Consider the following 19,190-nt stretch of genomic DNA (forward strand, 5'->3'; position numbering starts at 1 on the left):
GAGTAGATATCGAATGTTTTGGTGAACATCTTGCTATAATAGGATTTTCTATTTAAATGAGAGGTGACAGTCTTTAATTTCCTCGCACCAACGAGGGAGGAAGATTTGAAGGAAAAAAACCAAGGGCAAACTTATTCAACAGGATGCATCGGCTAAGATAATTAAACCTTCCTCACCCTCCTTTCATGACTACTCTCTCCCATTTATCTCAATTTTTTTCTTCCCCTCAGTGAGGATCAAGTGTCGTGAGCTCGTGAAGAAGATCGCCATCTATAGAAACCGCCTTGCCATCCAGCTGCCCGAGAAGATCCTCATCTACGAGCTCTATTCAGACGACTCCTCAGACATGCACTACCGCGTCAAGGAGAAAATATGCAGGAAGTTTGAATGCAACTTGCTGGTCGTCTGCTCCCAACATATCATTCTGTGTCAGGTCAGAAGAGATAGAGATCCGCAGTTTTTTTTGTAGTGGCAAAATATACAAAAACATTCATTTAAAGTTGCTTGCGTCTGCCAGAGCCTGTGTGTATTTGTATTTTCTTTCAGTTATACTTCCTCTGGTCTCCAGTGGGGCTGCTGTTCTTTGTGAATTACACTAATGCACACTTGATTGTGCAAGAGGCTGCAGTGACATTTGAGCGCTATTAATACGATGAAAGCACAGTAAATCAATGTTTAGACATTTACTTCAAGCCCAAACAGTCCAGAAATGGAATGGCTGTTCCCCCAGATGTTTCTGCCTAGTTTGCAAAAGACTCCAGCTGTGCATGTGCTCTGTCTCTCTCCCTTTCTCAACCATCTTCAAACTGGATAAATTAAGCCAGTTGAATCAGGGGGAAGGCACCATAGTCTGTTGAACCAGTGGATGTCTCTTGGGTTTGCTCTCTGCTTCTTGTCTCTGTGTGTCTGACAGTCTGGTAGGGAGGAGGAGCGGCCGTAATGCGGCGGTTATTTCCTTTTAAATCTGTCTATGTGTGACAGAGGTGCTTCAGATCTCTCTATCAGGCGTACTCATGTTTCATGCCTAAAAGAACTTTTAGACCATATAAACGGGCTGTGTTCATGTGGTCTGTGCTGTATATGTCACTGTCAAATCAAATCACTGTTAATCTTTATGGCATTGCTTTCTTTAAACACCTTTTGATGCTTAAAAGAGCACTGTGTTTAGGATTTGCGAGACATTTACGAGTATGTTTGAATTGCTTAAAGGATGAGATTAACACACTGTGAAATGATGAAAACAGAAACGTTTGACAATGCTGCACCAGTCAGCGCTCCATTTGTCAAATATAATTGAAGCCTCAGCCTTCTTACTCTGCTCTTCTGCAGGAGAAGAGACTCCAGTGTCTGTCCTTCAACAGTGTGAGGGAAAAGGAATGGGTGATGGAATCTCTAATTCGATACATCAAAGTGATTGGTGGTCCACCAGGCAGAGAGGGTTTACTCGTAGGGTTAAAGAATGGCGCTGTGAGTACTCCAAGAAGATCCATTCTCACACAAAGTAACCACAGAAGTGGGAGTCATGCTCACATGCCAGTGCTCCTGGAATTTGAACATAAAGGAAACTGCTGTCCTAATGAAGAAAGCATTTTTTTTTTGGATATATCTGTTACTGGAGCCAGTTACAACACAACTGATTCTCTATTCTCTGTTTGCAGATACTAAAGATATTTGTTGACAACCCGTTTCCCATCACGCTGCTGAAGCTAACAACGTCAGTGCGCTGCCTGGACATGAGCGCCTCCCGCAATAAACTGGCTGTGGTGGATGAGCATAACACTCTCCTTGTCTATGACATCAAGAGTAAAGAGCTACTTTTTCAGGTCAGCAGGCAGTGGAAAGGGCGTGACGAAGGAACCTAGCTTCGCGGGCTTTGAATTGCATTTCAGAGATGCAGTGGAGTGAAATAAAATGGAAACAAGCATGTGTGCTCAATTAGTTGCATTAAATACAGGAACAGGTTTACAATAGCCCAGACTTGTATGTGTTTCACAGTCACCTCTGACCTCATTATTCCTGTGTACTTGCATTTGCTTTCCTTACAGGAGCCTAATGCCAATAGTGTAGCCTGGAACACCCAGTGTGAGGACATGCTGTGCTTCTCTGGGAATGGCTACCTTAATATCAAGGCTTGCAACTTCCCTGTACACCAGCAGAAGATGCAAGGCTTTATGGTCGGCTACAATGGCTCCAAGATATTCTGCCTCCATGTGTATTCCATGTCTGCAGTGGAGGTGCCGCAGGTGGGTATTATCTTGTCAGGCTGCTCATGTCTAGAAGCAGTGATGGCGCTCCGTGTGGTGGCACAGGTCTGTAGCCAAAATGCTTCTGAAATAAAAATGGTCAAAATGTAGTAATTTTGTGTGAAATTGAAACTGATGGTTAAAATTGTTACATGGTTCTTGCTTTTCATCATATGTTACTAGGTCATTTCTAATACTTCCTAAAGTATTCATCTAGTCTTTATGAAACTGGGCTCGTATGAACTGGAATTGTATCAAGTATAAATTCCAAATGTCAAATTTCAAATCTCAGTATATTATCTCTGTTTGACCTTTTGACCTCTACCCTTACCCTGGTATTGGCTGTTATATTAGTGTTCATAATGCCACAGAGTTATACGCTTTTTAAAGCATATTAAATATTAAAGAAGTAATATTTTTCATTCTCTTCCACAATATGCTGTTAAAAGTACTGTGACTCATCGAAATGCGTCCCAGCGAAATGCGCTTAACCTTTAAATTTCCTCCGTTGTTGCTCTGCATTAGTTCTACATGTCTGCAGAAACACGTGCCACGATCCTGGTCATTTTTATCATAAATATGGTATTTATTTGTACTACAAAGAAAGAAATGATATATATGGATGCAATTTATATCAGTTACGGAAAAAAAAGTGTTTCGTAAAGATGTTTTGTTTCTGTTTATTGATTGGTTTGTGGCCATTCTTTTCCACAAATTTGTATTTATAATGCTTTTAACTGTGATGGTGTTGGCCTGCCAGTCTGCACCCATGTACCAGTACTTGGAGAGGAAGATGTTTAAGGAGGCCTATCAGATTGCCTGCCTGGGTGTGACAGATAGTGACTGGAGGGATTTGGCCACAGAAGCCCTGGAGGGACTTGACTTTGAGACTGCCAAGAAGGTCAGCTCTCTCTCTCTCTCTCTCTCTCTCTCACACTCACACACACACACACACACACACACACACACACACACACACACACACACACACACACACACACACACACACACACACACACACACACACACACACACATTGTTTTGATTAAGTAAGGCAGATCTTACCATCCTTCACAATTTACTACTTCTAGTAAAATGAGCAATAGAAATATACAGTACCCTACTCTTCATCATGTTAACTGCAACCACTTAACGTCAAAACATGGACATTACCCAAGTTAGCCAAATCAACAGTGAAGCCACATCCTTAATCAGTGTCCGATGAAGAATTTTTAAGAAGCTAGTAATGCAAATAAGAACACAAAGCAACAGATTCTCAGACGCAATTATACTAAATCTTTCCTCTCCACCTTTTCAGGCCTTCATTAGAATCCGAGATCTGCGCTACCTGGAACTAATCAATAGCATTGAGGTAATGCTAAGTCCTCAGAGGCCTAATTTGGTTATAATTTTTTTTTGTTTTCTGTTTTTTTTTTTTCCTGGCTAGTGTATATCCTGACATCATTAAATAGTGAATCATAATTACTGTCATCATACAATAATGTCAGTAATTGTAAGGCTTTTTTCTGAACTAGACCTAAACCTCAAACAAAGGAGGAACCTGTATCCCGAGTGACCTTTTCCAGTTGAGTCCGCGCTGACATGCAAGCGCACAGCTAAGCATATGCACAAATCCTTAACAATGTGCTTGCTGAGCGGAGCAGAATCTGTTATGGCTTGGGTGTTTCTGCTTGTTCTTATTTGAAATGTGGAAATGTTCATCTTTGACAGTCTGTTTTTGTCAGTAAAATTATTATATATGGAAAGAAGTGTTTCTTTCGTTCAATAAAAATGGTGTTTGTTATTTCTGTGGCTGATGGCAGAAGAGGTTTGTGAAGATTCAACACCCTTCAGTCTTGTGTAACTCTATGTGTATGCAAAGCCACATGCATAACTGTGTGTGTGTGTGTGTGTGTGTGTGTGTGTGTGTGTGTGTGTGTGTGTGTGTGTGTGTGTGTGCATGCTAATATATGTGACTGTTAGTCTTAGCACCCAACTCAGTGTTTGTGTTGACTGATTTGTAGGAGAGGAAGAAGCGGGGTGAGAACGACAATGACCTGTTTCTGGCAGACGTCTACGCCTACCAGGGGAAATTCCACGAGGCAGCCAGGCTCTACAAACGTACTGGCCACGAATCCAGAGCGCTGAGCATGTACACTGACCTGCGCATGTTCGACTACGCCAAGGTGATTAAATCACTGACTAAAACACATGCTCTTACATATAAGATATTGTATCGATACAGACAAAAACACCTGCGAAGCATTGCATGTTTTCGGGATTTAGAGCATATGGTTTTCTTCAGCATGTGCAGTTATGCCAAATTGGGGCCCTGCACTGTGTTCAGACAGCCCCCCCTTTACTGTCTGTCTTTCATCTCCTCATATATCATCAGAATCTCTACATATATCATCTGATCTGCACACGCATGGCCAACGTTTACACACGTATCCCTGTACGACATATAGTTACAGTTGGAAGTGGGGCACAAAAGGAGAGAAATAAAGCCAGCGTCTGTTCCCACACGAACACTTTGATGAGGGGGTCAGTTGGAGCCGAGACAAATTCGTGCTTTATTATGTTTACATGTGGTGCCCCCACTTTTGATCATCACCGTTGCACTCGCATTGCTGGAGCAGATGACACAGCCATGACTCGTTCATGTATATTTGTGCTTGAGTTTGTATCAGATTGTATGTGTGTTTGATGTGGCTGCTGTATATTTATGTGGCTGTGTGGCCATCTGGTCCCTCCGGCTGTTTGTTTTAGGTAGGATGGACACCGGAGGGAAAGGCCTTGTAGCTGCCTGCTGTTTGTGTGACTCGCTTCCTCCTGTCTCACACTTGACCCACATGGTTCTGCCCATCTGAACTGGACTTTTCTTTCTCTCCTTTCAGACTACTGTTAGGAATCTGCTTTTGATAAACTGTTGGACATTACATTACATTGTTGGTTGTTGCCCATCTTAATGACTAATTATCAGAGGTGTGGACTCGAGTCACATGACTTGGACTCGAGTCAGACTCGAGTCATTAATTTTATGACTTTAGACTTGACTTGAAAAAATGTTCTAAGACTTGTGACTTGACTTGGACTTTTACACCAATGACTTGGGACTTGAATTGGACTTGAACCGGTTTACTTGAAAAGACTTGATATTTTACCCCAAATATAAAATTTAACATGCATATTATATGGAGATTGAAAATGTGACGTCATTCACGGGTAGAACCGCAAAGGATTCTGGGAACTCGTGGCAAGCGGTACTAGCGCACGCAGGCTTTCAATTAAAATCAGTCACACAGCGATAAAAAGAAACACAAAAATGTCAAGAAGCTGTTGTATTATTAACTGCAATAGCCGGTCGCATGACAGCCACGGGAAGCCGACGGGTAAAGAGATCGGTTGTTATCGGATTACGTCGTTGAAGAGAAATTGTTCGAGCCATGTTTCCGAAGTAACAAAGAGGCGACGGATGGCCTGGATTGCAGCCATTCAAAGATCAAATATAACGTCCTAGAACACTCCAGCTCACAGGTTAGTCTGCTCCAAGCATTTACACAAAGGTCAGTCTGCTGTTGTAGTTAATGCGTCATTTTTCTTAACATAAATGGTGATATAGGTTACAAGCAAGTCTGGCGCTGAACAGAAATTGTCGCGCTATGCTCCTTTATTTATTGTGCATAAATAGTAAATTATCCTGACACAATATTGCGTTTCGCTTCTGTTATTATGGTACACTGACAAAAACACATACTTTTATTCACAGGATAAAACAGGTTTTTTGTATCACTAATTGTCCAGTACGATTACAGCATACAATATTATTGTCACTGCTACATTTCTGTGATGCTACCAGAAATTATTTCCACTACTAATTAATTACCGTTGAGCTCAAAGGTTATATTAATAAACGGTTAACGAATGTGTATTTATGAAGACGATTTGTGAGACTGGTAAACTTATGATACGTACGATGGTCTTTCGTTCTACACGGTGCATTTCAAGGTCCTGCACCCATCCGTCGGTAAACTGTACCTGGGCTTGTTGCAGTGACCGGAAGTTACTAAACTTCATGAGTGTATGCACTCACTCCAAGAACCGTATAATTATAAATATGCATATAAATATGCTAAGATGAGATAGCTGACTTCATCTAACTAGCAAATGTTGTCCAGGCTACGTTGGTGATACAGTTTTTTTTAATGTGTATGATATTTTTGTCATGCGATTTTAAAGCTGGTCCTACAACCGCATCCAAGAATAACATGCAGCTTATCTCAGAACTGTCGGTGAAAATTATTCTTGGAGCTAAGTTTAATTGAGCTGCATTTTAAAGAGGTGCAATTTCACAATTTGTGTATATTTTCTAAGTTCACTATTTTGTATGTGTTGAGAAAAACACAGATTTTAAAATTACATGGTCTAATATTTACATTTAGCATAACTGCAACATTATTTTTTCGTTTGTTTTTTTTAAAGACTCGAAAGGACTTGAAATTCAAAGTTTCAGACTTGTGACTTGACTCGGACTTTTACACCAGTGACTTGAGACTCGACTCTGACTTGCCTGACATTACTTGAGACTTGACTTGAGACTTGAGGATAAAGACTTGAGACTTACTTGAGACTTGCAAAACAATGACTTGGTCCCACCTCTGCTAATTATTGAATGTGATGTAAAGTTTGAAACTTTCTCTCTCTTGCTGCAGGAGTTTGTTGGAGTGACAGACCCAAAGAGCTCTCGGATGCTGATGACCAAGCAGGCAGACTGGGCTAAGAGCAGCAGGGAGCCGCGGGCAGCAGCAGAGATGTACCTGTCAGCAGGAGAACATCTCAAAGCTATAGACATTATAGGCGAACACGGCTGGGCAGACATGTAGGTGTCAGTCTCTCTCTTAAACATTTTGAAATCCTGCTGCTCCTGTTTAACTTTCTTTAAAACGACCACATATGTGTGTGATTTCGAAATATAATATAAACTTATCCTAGATCTAGTTCTTCTGCTTCAAAGCTTTACAGAAAGAAAAATAAGTTAATATGCTTTAAATGTTCATTACATACATTCTCAGAGCTCTCCATCACCTTACTTTCTAGGTTTGGCAAAACTGTTGAGCCACCTACCCCATGTTACTTTTTCTTTTCTTGTAATTTCTTAAAGTAGTCTTCAGGAATAGTTCTCCAAGCTTTTTGAGGGACAATCAAAGCTCTTCTTTGGATGTTGGCATCCTTTTGTTCTATTCTCCGTGTAAGCTGATCCCGCACTGCTTTAGTAATCTTGAGGTCCAGGCTCTGAGGAGGCTAATCCATGGCTGATAGTCTTCCAATATGTGTTTTTCTCTTCAGGTGCTTTTACTGCATTGGCAGTGTGCTTGGAATTATGGTCATGCTGAAAAGTGAAGTTACTGCATATCATATAATTTCCAGATGGAATTGCATGGTGGATCACAATCTGACTGTACTTTTCTGTGCTCGTAATTACATCGGTTTTGACAAGATCCCCAACACCACTGGCTGAAATGCAGCCCCAAACCATGACTGAGACTCCAACATGTTTTGCAGATGGCTGTAAACACACATTGTTGCACCTCTGACGATCCCGCCATACTGACGATGACTTAAACCAAAGATTTCAAATTTGGATTCATCACTCCATAAAACCTGTTGCCACTGACTTTCAGTCCAGTTCTTGTGTAGTTTGGCATATATTGTCTTTTTCTAGATCTTGTCAGGTACATTTCTCAGGTCCAGTTTCAGGTTCTTGCGGAACTTGTTTCTTGTTTCATAAGAACATGCCTTTCAAATACTGTTCATCTACTGTAGTATTTTTTTCAGGCCTGCTGCTTCTTCTTTGTCCACTTGTCCAGTATCCTCGAATTTTTTCAAGGATAGGCACACCGTGCTAAGATATGCCAATTTCTTTGTCTAACAGCTCTTTGGAATCACCCTGACGAACGGTGCTATATTTAGTATTTCTTTCATAGATTGAAATAAATAAATGGGGAAGAAATGTAGTATTTTTGCAACAGGCTGCTAGTAACAAAGTGCCTAAAGGTACAATTTAACATGGGTTCTTTTTCAATTTGTCTGTTATGTGTAGATGTAGATCCCATGAGTTAGATAGCTTTTGTTTTTAATCTAGAATGATTCATGGGTAGATTTTAACTGGCTTAACAGCAACAACAATAAAAAAGCAAAACATTCCTCTGAAAATGGTCAGGCACAAGGTCTGACTAAAAATGAGTGTTAAAGCAGCCATTATCCAAAGAAAACGTCAGAAAACCTGGGGATCTATTACTCAAGACCAAAAAGATTACAATAAAGCCTATTCCTTTTTTATTTTTACTTGAGTGCTCTATCATTAGTGAAATGATGATGGGACAAAATACAATAACAGAGCAGCATTGTCCATTTAGATACAGAGACTCCTAATTTTACTTGTTGAAGTTTAAGTTGCAGTTTGTGTTTTAATTTAATAGCACAAGCAATAATAAACGTCCAGTAAATGTCATGAGTCTCAGTCACAGGCCATTAGAGCCAGATATGTGAAGGGTAAGACATGAGGGCTAAACATGTTCCCAGAAACAAATACCTTTCCATTAAATGGGACTTACTGTGCTTTTCTTCATCTTCCGTTATATATACTGTTACAATGGCTGATGCTTGCAGTAAACATGGCCAAAGTTAATACTAATAATAATAATAATAATAGTAATGAAGTCAGCATATGTACAGGTAATCCCTATAAGCCAAAAGCTCAGACTTCAAACTGCTTTAACTGCTTATTTTAGGCAGTTTGACATCATACAGATGTAAGAGCAGTAATGAGAACCAGTATCCTTACAAGATTGTCTCAGGGAGACCACTCTGATTGTGAACAATCCACCCACTTGCTGCTTAAAGAAGGAAGAAATTTGTCTTAAACCATTCATTTCAGACAACTGATGAGCTGTGAGGCGGCACAAATGGCTATTATTAGATAGATAAGGATTATTTTGAACTGCAAAGCTGCTCTAGTAGAGACTAAGGATAAAAATATGGAGCTGGAAAGGAACATAAGAGTTCTCCTTTAAGGTTCTATCATACATCCATTACATCCATTATTGTTAATGTGTGTTGTGTGTCTGTGTTGTTGAAAACCAGGCAAATTGATATCTGGTGAGCATGTCAGAACTCCCTGCTGACTCCATCTGACCCACTCTCTGCACGCTGTAAGTGTCCTGTGGTGCTACCAGTGGGTCAGCGCAACTGACACTGCTGTTGAACATAGTCCGAGCTCTTTAGCCTGACTCAGATTCAGCTCGTGACCCTGACTGATTCACATTCTTTCTGGGGTCACGAGCATAGTTTGATACAGCAGGGTTCATCTTCTCCCGCCCTCTTTCTGTGTGCTCATTCCTGTCTTCTCTCACCCAGGCTGATCGACATCGCCCGTAAATTGGACAAGGCTGAACGCGAACCGCTAGCAAAATGTGCACTCCACTTTAAGAGGCTGAAACACCATGGCTATGCCTCAGAGACTTACTCTAAGATGGGGGACTTGAAGGCTCTGGTGCACCTGCATGTAGAAACTCTGCACTGGGAAGAGGTCTGACACACTTACGCACACCTGTTCAGCTTATTATAACTTATATATATATAAAAAGTCCTGAGACAATCACATAAATATAATGTGAAGCATATAGGGCTGCACTTAACAAACTGCTGTGGCACTTGCACTATAAGCCACAAAGTACACTGCTCCATATTTGGGGTTTGTTCAATTTTGCAGGGATCCTCAGAAAAGTCCACTTTATTTGTCAGAGTAACCACAACTGAAAGCAAACAATAAGATAATATGTCTGCCTGATTTCTTTCTACACTGACAAACTGGAGCCACACACACTCCAGAGCTAATCATCCAGCTTTGGATTTCTCTGAATCCATGCCCACATGATGATTAGCTGGTGAGAAGCTCAAAACACTACTGCAGTGAAAGAGTATCAGCTTTAAATTCTGTTCTGCTTCCAATCAAATTCCTCCATCAAGGCGGATCATGGCAAGACGAAAATATTGCATTTCTTTAATCCATCTGCAGTCTATAATCGAGTTAAAGGCGTTACAGAGATGCACATTGGCGATTTGCATGTTGAAACACTAGAGCCAAAAACAGAACATGAAATTATGATCACATGATTCTTGCTGTTATGTCTGTTGAAGGCTTCTTGGAATATTTAATCCTCAGAGAGGGAGAGACAGAGAAGAAAGAGCAGAGGAGGGAGGCAGAGGTTGAGAGAACTACTTGGCTTTATGTGCTTCAAGGGGGCGGGGTGGTGGACACCAAGACGAGCCAGACGGCACCACAGACTGAGTTACACCATAGGCCATATGGATGCTATTCACTGCTCCCACTCCTCTTTAAAACAAAGTATTTCTTTAAATGAATGGGCTCAAAGGGCTGAAACACACATTTGTTCTCCTTTACTGTATGGTATGACTGCTGTGTGATTCTTGGCTCAGATTTTGCCACAGGACGTTGAGCTAATTAGTCAGCGTGATAGGCGATATGTGTCCACGAAGCACTACAGCAGCTCTTTACAGTTTATACTGTCATTCGAACAGCACGAGACCTGCAGTTGGAGTTCTAATTGAGTGTGAAATCAATTTAGCTCATGCAATTTTCATTGTTCTCGGCTAATAAATAATGGTGAAGAAGTATTTGAACTTAAGGTAACATGTTTGGAAAATGTGCGGTAAGTGAAGTAGAGCCATAAATAGCCAGGGAGTACAGTGTTATTCTCTATATGTGGGACTAAAAACACAAGTCAGGCAGTCACAAGCATATGCTTCTTCTGTCTTCTGTCTCAGGCCTTCTCACTGGTGGAGAAACACCCGCAGTTCAAAAACGACGTCTTTGTGCCGTACGCCCAGTGGCTGGCTGAAAATGACCGTTTCGAGGAGGCTCAAAAGGGTGAGCTTTTACATCACCAGCAGGATTTCACTTTTGCTTTTAGTAAGCCAGTGGGAGAGGACTTATGTCACAGTTTCTTCTGCAATGCATCTGCTAGTGTTTACATATGGAAGTAATAAAGCAAGGCCTGCTCCAAAAACTGAAATGTCTCACTACTTCCTTGAGATTCTCTATATCCACTGTAAAACATGATCCTCTTTGCTCAAGCATAGCAGGACAGAGCTGGGCTGCCTGTTAACTGAATGACATGCTTCCATGCCTCTAATCACCAGTACTACAAGCAGCTCTGATGATGATTACCAACTGTAACCATAGTTATAATCAGCTCATAGATTTATAATTATGATCTCAGCAGGCATATTTCCTCTTCTACATAATCTTCTTCTGCCTGTCTCCACATGGAGTGCATGACTGAGCAGGTCTGGATGTACTGAAACTTGCCTGTGGTCATGCGTTTTGCTGATTGTGTGTATTTTAGTTTAGTATTGTGTTACTAATGATTGTAATGTGTCAAATTCTGGCCTGCCTCCTGTCCACTGCACTGGGACTTCTCAATAAATAACATTTTAAGAAATGATTAACTCTGCTTAACTCAGGTGACTTTGTTTGTTATATATTCTGGAGGTTTTAGCTGGAGCTCACTTGGTACCAAAATCAGGTTCTGATTAGTACTCCCAGGGGTTCAACAAGATTTTCAAGTACATCGTACCTAAAGCATTTCCTATTTCTTAAATTTGAAGTTGTCTTTTATTGCCAGACACGCTTCTCAGTATGTCCCCAAAAGATAATGTTGTTATCTTTATTTTGCTAACAGCACAATGTAAGCTGTAGTTGTCTGCATGGGAGCTCTGGCTAAAAGATTCTGACAATTGCTGCTGTGCTCTGCAACCTTGTCAGCTTGGTTTTTGTGTTTCTGTAAGGGGGAGGGGGAGGAGTGTGCGCCCATTACTAACAGTAACCATCAGTGTCTGAATGTGGTTTTTATTCAGTTAGACTGATGAATGTTTGCCATAATACAGCCTGACCCCTGCTGTGGTTGCAGGGGCAGGGTCATTACTGAGGTCGACTCCCTAAAGCTGTTTCTAATTACCCTCTGATTGGAACATGAAGGATAGTGGTGATGTTTATTACGGCTTTAAAGTCAAAATGTTTTGGCGTTTCATATTAAGAAGCTGCCGTCCTGCTTGGAAAGGACTGGTACTAGTTGTTGCCTGTTTTTTTTGTTTTTGAAATGGGATGGCACTTCTTGTTAAATACTCTAGGTAATATGTGAGTTTACAAATGTGTATGTCCTATAATGTACTTTCACTTCTTTTTTCTTGGCTGTAATAATGTTATATAATTCTATAGAATGTAGTTTCATCAGATTAGTAGGAAAATTACAGACATTTTTATACATTTTCAGAGGTGTGAAAGTAATTGTTTGAACACTTTTCGGAGTCCATGACTGCCTATAAAATTTAAAAAAAAAATGTATGTGTATATATATTAGGGGTGCAACAATACTTGTATCGATATTGAGCCGTTCGATACAGTGCTTTCGGTTTGGTACGCATATGTATGAACAATACAAAATTTTTAATTTATTTTATCAACTTTTCTTCTGACGATGCTGTCTGTGTTGAGCGCTCAGTGGATCTGCGCTCGACAGTGCAACTATTTGGGTTTTTGTGTGACATATCACCCTGAAGGTAAGCGCCATGGACAAAAGTAAAACAGTATGTCGGATGTGCCACGCAATGCTCAATTACATTGGTGGGAACTAGTGCGTTAGCGCAGTTTGCTCGTTAACGTGTTGGCTGTCCAGCCCCACGCACGGGGCGATCCGGGGTAGCTCGTTAACGGAGATTTGGCGCAGGGGCGGAGCGTGGGGGTGGCTTACTGGGCTTATGCCCGGGTTGTTTTGTCAGAAGCCCGGAGTCTTTTGGAGTGTAATTTTTTTCATAGTTAGATGCCTGGCTGACAACTGTATAAAAAAAAAAAAAAAAAAAAAAAAGTACACACAATATTCGAAGCACATAGTGCACACTGTGGGAATTTACGACTGTGCGTGAATCCCCCCTGATATTGGTATGATCCGAGCTCAGGCACTAAGCGACTGAGCGAGGGGGCGGGGCAGCTGCTGCCTGTGAGTGCGCTGTTGGAGAAACGGAGCCAGCCATACTAAGGAGAGCTTAAGTTTGACCAGGTACCAAAGCAAATCATTCGTACCGTACAAATAATGTAAATATGACGGTGAATCACGAAAGATTGATATCAAACTGATCACTTGACCAATATTACGTTACTTGCTCTTCGAGTGAATCAACAAATGGCGAAATGAAAAGCCGAACAACAACAATGCTGTTTTTTAGAGAGTCTTAGCTTACGTGTGTTTATTTCATATTTTCAGTTCTTACCCTCCCCGACTAAATCGGTTGCAGTTATGTACTGAAATATAAGAATGCACATTAGAGGGTTCTTTCAAAGAAAAAACTCAGGTAAATGTTATTTTATATATTATGCTTTGTATGTTGTTCAGTATATTTCTATGCAAAACAAGAGGGATTTCAGTACACAGCACGATATTCATATTTGTAACCAGATATTTACATACACTTTAGGGAGAAAACATAAAACATTTTTACTGTACAACATCAATTTAGAGTAAACTTTTGTTTTAGATAAAAATTGAAACATATTTTGAATTAGTTAAATGTCAGAATAAAGAGAGACAGAACTGTCTATTTTTTTATCACTTTCATGAAATGTAGGAGTACATGTACACTAAGTTTATTGTTAATTAATAAGAAAACTGCAGATGATTCCATTCTGAGCTGAAGAAGCTTCTGATAGGTTAGTAGAGTCCATGTGAGTAAATTGGTGGCACAGCTGTGGATGCATATAAGGCAAAACACAGAGCCTGTTTCTGTGACATGGGAACATCAAGAGATGTCAACCAAAACACCAGGAACAGAACTGTGGAGCTCCATAAGTGTGGCTCAAGTTTGAATACAATTTGGTGCCATTTGCAATTAAGAAATACAGATAGTTTCTCTCTTTACTCTTAAAGTTAACAAATATGTTTTTATATTTATCTAAAAAATAAACATTTAGTCTGATTTGATGTTACAATTAAAAACGTGTTTTTATCTGAAGAGTAAATATCTGGTTTCAACTGTATATTTGATGATGTTGGTGTTTGGCTTGATTGACTATCATCTAGTTCTGATTGTGGTTATGTCTTGGTTAAGTCCTCAGTAGTCCTGATTTTGAACTGTTGTAGTCCTGTTTTAATTCTGGATCAGTTCTGGGTCTGGTTGAATTGGGGTTTAGTCCTCGTGTCTTGATACAGCCCCGACTTTGTTCTGCCTTGCTGCTTAATTAAAAAACTAGTTTAAGGTCCTGCACATGTGATATATATTTTTCCCTATATGAAGTCATTCTTTTTTTGAACAAAACTCAAAACAGAGCCAATTAACCTTTCAGTCATTTCTACCCCCCCCTCCCAAAAAAAAAAAAAAAATCCCACATGCATACCACCCTTTTGGGCTAAGCCCCGGGTGTTTCAAATGTCTGGCTCCGCCTCTGTTGTGGCGTTAACGTCATTTCAACGAGATTAACGCTGACAGCACTAGTGGGAACACAACGAATATGACTGTACATTTACGCCGACATCATTCTAGTGCAAAGACAAGTGGAAGCAGACAAAAACAACAAGCACGCATGCTACAAACTTTACCTGAGTCATTTAGACAGCCGTTGGCACGTGATTCTCCTTATGGGGACCTGATATGTTTAATATGCTGCTGAGAATATAGCCCAGAAGAAGCCTATAGTATAGCTTTTATTTTGGAAAGAGCCATTTCTCTGTAATAAACTCTCTTTTCCAAAGATGAGTGATTTCTCGATCAGATAGATTTATTTTTTTTATTACTTTGTTTCAGCAACATTAAATTTAAAAACTGTACTTTTGAGTTAAAATATATATTTATAATTTTAATAAATGACAAATTAAAAAGGCATGAACATTTTTTTTTTTGTATTGAAAAAATATCGAACCGTGACACCAAAGTATCGAACCGAACCGTGAATTTTGTGTATCGTTGCACCCCTAAAAAAAAAAAAAATATATATATATATATATATATATATATATATATATATACACACACATATATACACACATTATATATATATATATATATATATATATATGTGTGTATATATGTGTGTGTGTGTATATATATATATATATATATATGTGTGTATATATGTGTGTGTGTGTATATATATATATATATGAGTTTAATTTCACCATCAGGCCGGGTTCTTTCTGTGTGGAGTTTGCATGTTCTCCCCATGTTTGGGTAGCAGATGGGATAGGCTCTAGCCCCCCCTGCGACCCTGAAAAGGATAAGTGGAAGAGAATGGATGGATGGAAATATATAAATGCCCTAAAGTTAATTCTGTTCATGTAGATGTAGCATTTTCAGTGGGAGAAACATTTCGTCACTCATCCAAAAAATATATCAATGGTTTTCAATCCTAAACAGGTAATGAAAGATTTTTATTAAAGCTGAAAGTTTGTGCTCCAGTCACATCTTGATAGACGTTAGCAAGTGCTGTGTTTCCTCCCTTGAGATGCTCTGATAGGCTTTTACTACAGACACTCGTGCTCGTTCCTCCAGTTTTGTCTTCAGTAAAAGAAAAACATTCTCTCTTGCGAGATCAGGTGACTGTTGGGCCATTCCCGTTCTCACATGCCATTTGGAAACTCTTGGGTTGCTTTTGCAGTATGATTTGGATCATTATCCATTTGCACTCTGAAGTGCTGTCAGATTAGTTTTTCAACATTTGGCTGAATCTGAGCAGAGTTTATAGTCCTGTACACTTAAGCAGTCACATCATCAATAAACACTAGTGACCCAGTTCCACTGACAGCCATACATGCCCATGCCATAACACTGCTTCTTGTTCCTGAGTGTAACCAGTGGTTTGCAGCTTGTTGTAAACCCTCTGTATTTACAGTCACAAAGGCGTCTCTTGATTGCAGACTTTGAAAATGATACGCCCACCTCCCCGAGAGTGTTCTTGACTTAGTTAGATGTTGTGAAGTTGTTTTTCTTAACCATGTAAATAATTCTGTCAACATGCACTTTCCTTCTGTGGTCTTTCAGGCGTTTTTGGTGTTGATGAACTGGTCAGTGAAGTCATTTGTGCTAAAAATGAACCAGATTATTGATTTGGCCACTCCTAACACTGTTGCTATCGCTCTCTATGACAGGTTTATTTTCTTTTTTACAGCCTAATGATGGCTTCTCTCACTTGCATCGGCATCTTTTTGAAACTCATAAGCTACGAAATGAAAGCGTCACACTTAGACTCAATCCAGATCTTTTATCTGCTTATTTTGTCCTGGAATAACAAGGGAAATGTCTCACTTCGCTGTGAAACTGCAATTCATTTTGACCCTCTGAAAATAGTTGAATATGTATAAAAATGGTTTTAACTCTTAAACAGGTAACACTGTTTTTATTAAAGCTGAAATTTTGCACTTCAGTCACATCTTGATTGTTTGATTTAAATCTACTGCGGTGGTGTCCACAGGCTCAATTACAAAAAGTGTGTCATTGTCTAAATGGACTTAATTGCATGTGTCCCCAAACATAAAATAACAATTGTGCTTTAAATTGTTTCTGTAAATTCAGCATTACCTCAAGAGCAGCCAGTCTGTATTTTACCACTTTTCTGCTTTTATTTTTCAGCATTTCACAAGGCTGGACTTCAGAATGAGGCCGTGAAAGTCTTAGAGCAGCTTACCCAGAATGCAGTAGTGGAGAACAGGTTCAACGATGCAGGGTACTATTACTGGATGCTGTCTATGCAGTGTCTAGATATTGCCAAAGGTAAGATGCACAGGTATCTTGAGAGCAACCAGCCATAACTCATTTTTACTGAAATGCTTAATGCATTTTTTTTTCTTTTCACCATTGTTGTCTGAATCAGAAAGTGAAGAACAGAGGGGAGAAATGCTGAAGAAGTTTGAACGTTTTCAGCATCTCGCTGAGCTCTACCACGTGTATCGCTCAATCCAGCGATACACGGTAAGAATATGATACACCTTAAGTCAAGACAACTGTGAATCGGTGTTTAAGTAACAAGGACGACTTTTTTTTTTTTTTAGCTGTCAGATTGTGCGTACTTGGAAACAATACCTACTATGTAGTTAGGTAGTTTAGGTACAAAGTTCCTTCTGCATTTTCTCTCTTTTATAACAGTCCACTGTGATTTCTGCGTACTTTTGAATCAACTTTTATACTCAAATTCATCCAGACTGCTGTGTATTTGACAAAATTAGGTCTGGCTCTGCAAGATTATGTCAATTCAAGAGAGTCACGGTTTAAAGAGAAATTAAAATATTCATAGAGGGTGTTGGGCAGGGGACAAAAGAGAGAATTAAAGGCATTCAGGTTGCAGTTTATTGAAGGGAAATATCAGCTTGAAGGAACCTCCATTATTAGATTCTTGAAACCTCCCTGACCTCTATTACCATCAGTCCTCTTTTCCGAGCCTGCAGCTCTAACTTACTTTCAAACAAGCAGTTCTGGCTTATGAGCCCTGTATGGGTGACCTGGCCTGTGTCAGCGTTCTCAGTTTGTTGTTTCAGCTTTTTGCTCTGCTATGGTCACACCCCTGCAACAGAGAGGCATCGCTGTGATCCAGGCCAGAGCAGGAAGCCTCTATATCTCATTTTAACTCTCCCAGACAGGCACTATAGATTTGAACTATCAACTATAGGGATAAAGGGCTGTTAGTGATTTTGTTTTTTTTTTTTAAGAAAATGCATCTTTTCCTTCAGGGTACTTTGAGCAGGAATGAGGCACTTTGAGTGGTTAGGCTGCTTTTAGATCAGGTTAAAAGATGACGGGAAAAAAAGTTGGAAATGGAGCTTTTAAAACTTTCATCTGAGATTCTAACACTTTGTGACCCCTTAAACTTACATGTGTATATTTTTAACTGTCTTTATCTGTAGGATGAGCCCTTCAGTTCTCACATGCCAGACACGCTCTTCAACATCTGCAGATTCCTCCTGAACAACCTCACAAAGGACATACCACCAGGCATCTCTAAAGTGTATCCTAACATTTCAGAAAATGGACTTAACGTAGTGTTAGATCTCAGCAAATATTTAGAAAATGGAGCATTATGGGGGCCTCTTAATGTGGAAAACTCTCTGTGACAGATAGATACCATTCTAAAATCACGACTGGCAGAGGCAGTGATAGAGCGGTGGAAAATAGATAGACGTAGGGAGAAATCAGGAGAGTTGGCGCCACTCTGAAAACCAAAGTGCTGCTGAGAGAAAGAAAAGGGGTGTTGATGGGGAGGAGGAGCCGATGCCAGCAAGAAACACATTTTCTGTTATCTAAACAAGTGCTTTGATTGCTGAACTTTGTGCAAAAGCATGCATACCAAAACACACTGAACAATACGTTTTAATTTGAACAAATACACACATACACGGTCGCGTACACCCACAGCCACATGGGCAAATCTATGTAGGCACACATCGGACTCTGGAATGAGGAAGGAAAGCGCAGCCTTGGAAGAGGAAATCAGGCCGAACGGCTGCAATCCTCTGTGGCCAAGCTGAAATGTTCCAAAAACTTTGAACTTGGATTTATAGTCTCAGCAAATTGCATTCAACTTGGTTCAACACTTAAAACACTGCACGCACACACACAAAATTGCACTTAAACAGCTCCACAATAGGACGTGCACTGATCAAGAGTCACAAAACTGGGTGTGTAGGAGGAGAATCGAGAGCGGCTGGGTAGAGGGGCAAGAACAGAAACGATGTTGAGTTTTAGGTGATGGAGAAGTGCCTTTGTAGTGCTGTTGCAGCTGCAACTCATTGACCTCTGGTTGCCACTCTCAGAGCTCCTCTAGTAACAATATGTTTCTGTATAAATACAAATAAGCAACTCGTCCTCAATTAAAACACAAAAAAACCC

At 40.0% G+C, this 19,190-nt stretch overlaps 1 protein-coding gene across 1 annotated transcript in view; it reads left to right on the forward strand.

The window, feature by feature from the left end:
* The window catches only part of ift122 (intraflagellar transport 122 homolog (Chlamydomonas)), a 28,457-nt gene that overhangs the window by 7,333 nt on the left and 1,934 nt on the right, over positions 1 to 19,190 (forward strand). Inside the window, exons 11-23 of the mRNA XM_085344551.1 lie at positions 231 to 433; positions 1,330 to 1,467; positions 1,659 to 1,823; positions 2,046 to 2,243; positions 3,004 to 3,144; positions 3,562 to 3,615; positions 4,268 to 4,429; positions 6,956 to 7,122; positions 9,660 to 9,831; positions 11,091 to 11,193; positions 16,941 to 17,081; positions 17,182 to 17,279; positions 18,209 to 18,309. Of these exons, the coding sequence (XP_085200677.1) occupies positions 231 to 433; positions 1,330 to 1,467; positions 1,659 to 1,823; positions 2,046 to 2,243; positions 3,004 to 3,144; positions 3,562 to 3,615; positions 4,268 to 4,429; positions 6,956 to 7,122; positions 9,660 to 9,831; positions 11,091 to 11,193; positions 16,941 to 17,081; positions 17,182 to 17,279; positions 18,209 to 18,309 (1,843 nt within the window). The remainder of the gene's footprint in view (positions 1 to 230; positions 434 to 1,329; positions 1,468 to 1,658; positions 1,824 to 2,045; positions 2,244 to 3,003; positions 3,145 to 3,561; positions 3,616 to 4,267; positions 4,430 to 6,955; positions 7,123 to 9,659; positions 9,832 to 11,090; positions 11,194 to 16,940; positions 17,082 to 17,181; positions 17,280 to 18,208; positions 18,310 to 19,190) is intronic.

The sequence above is a fragment of the Diplotaxodon limnothrissa genome, linkage group LG20 (assembly GCF_057381915.1).
Source record: "Diplotaxodon limnothrissa isolate DT_005_m linkage group LG20, D_limnothrissa_male_GT1.1, whole genome shotgun sequence".
NCBI lineage: Eukaryota > Metazoa > Chordata > Actinopteri > Cichliformes > Cichlidae > Diplotaxodon > Diplotaxodon limnothrissa.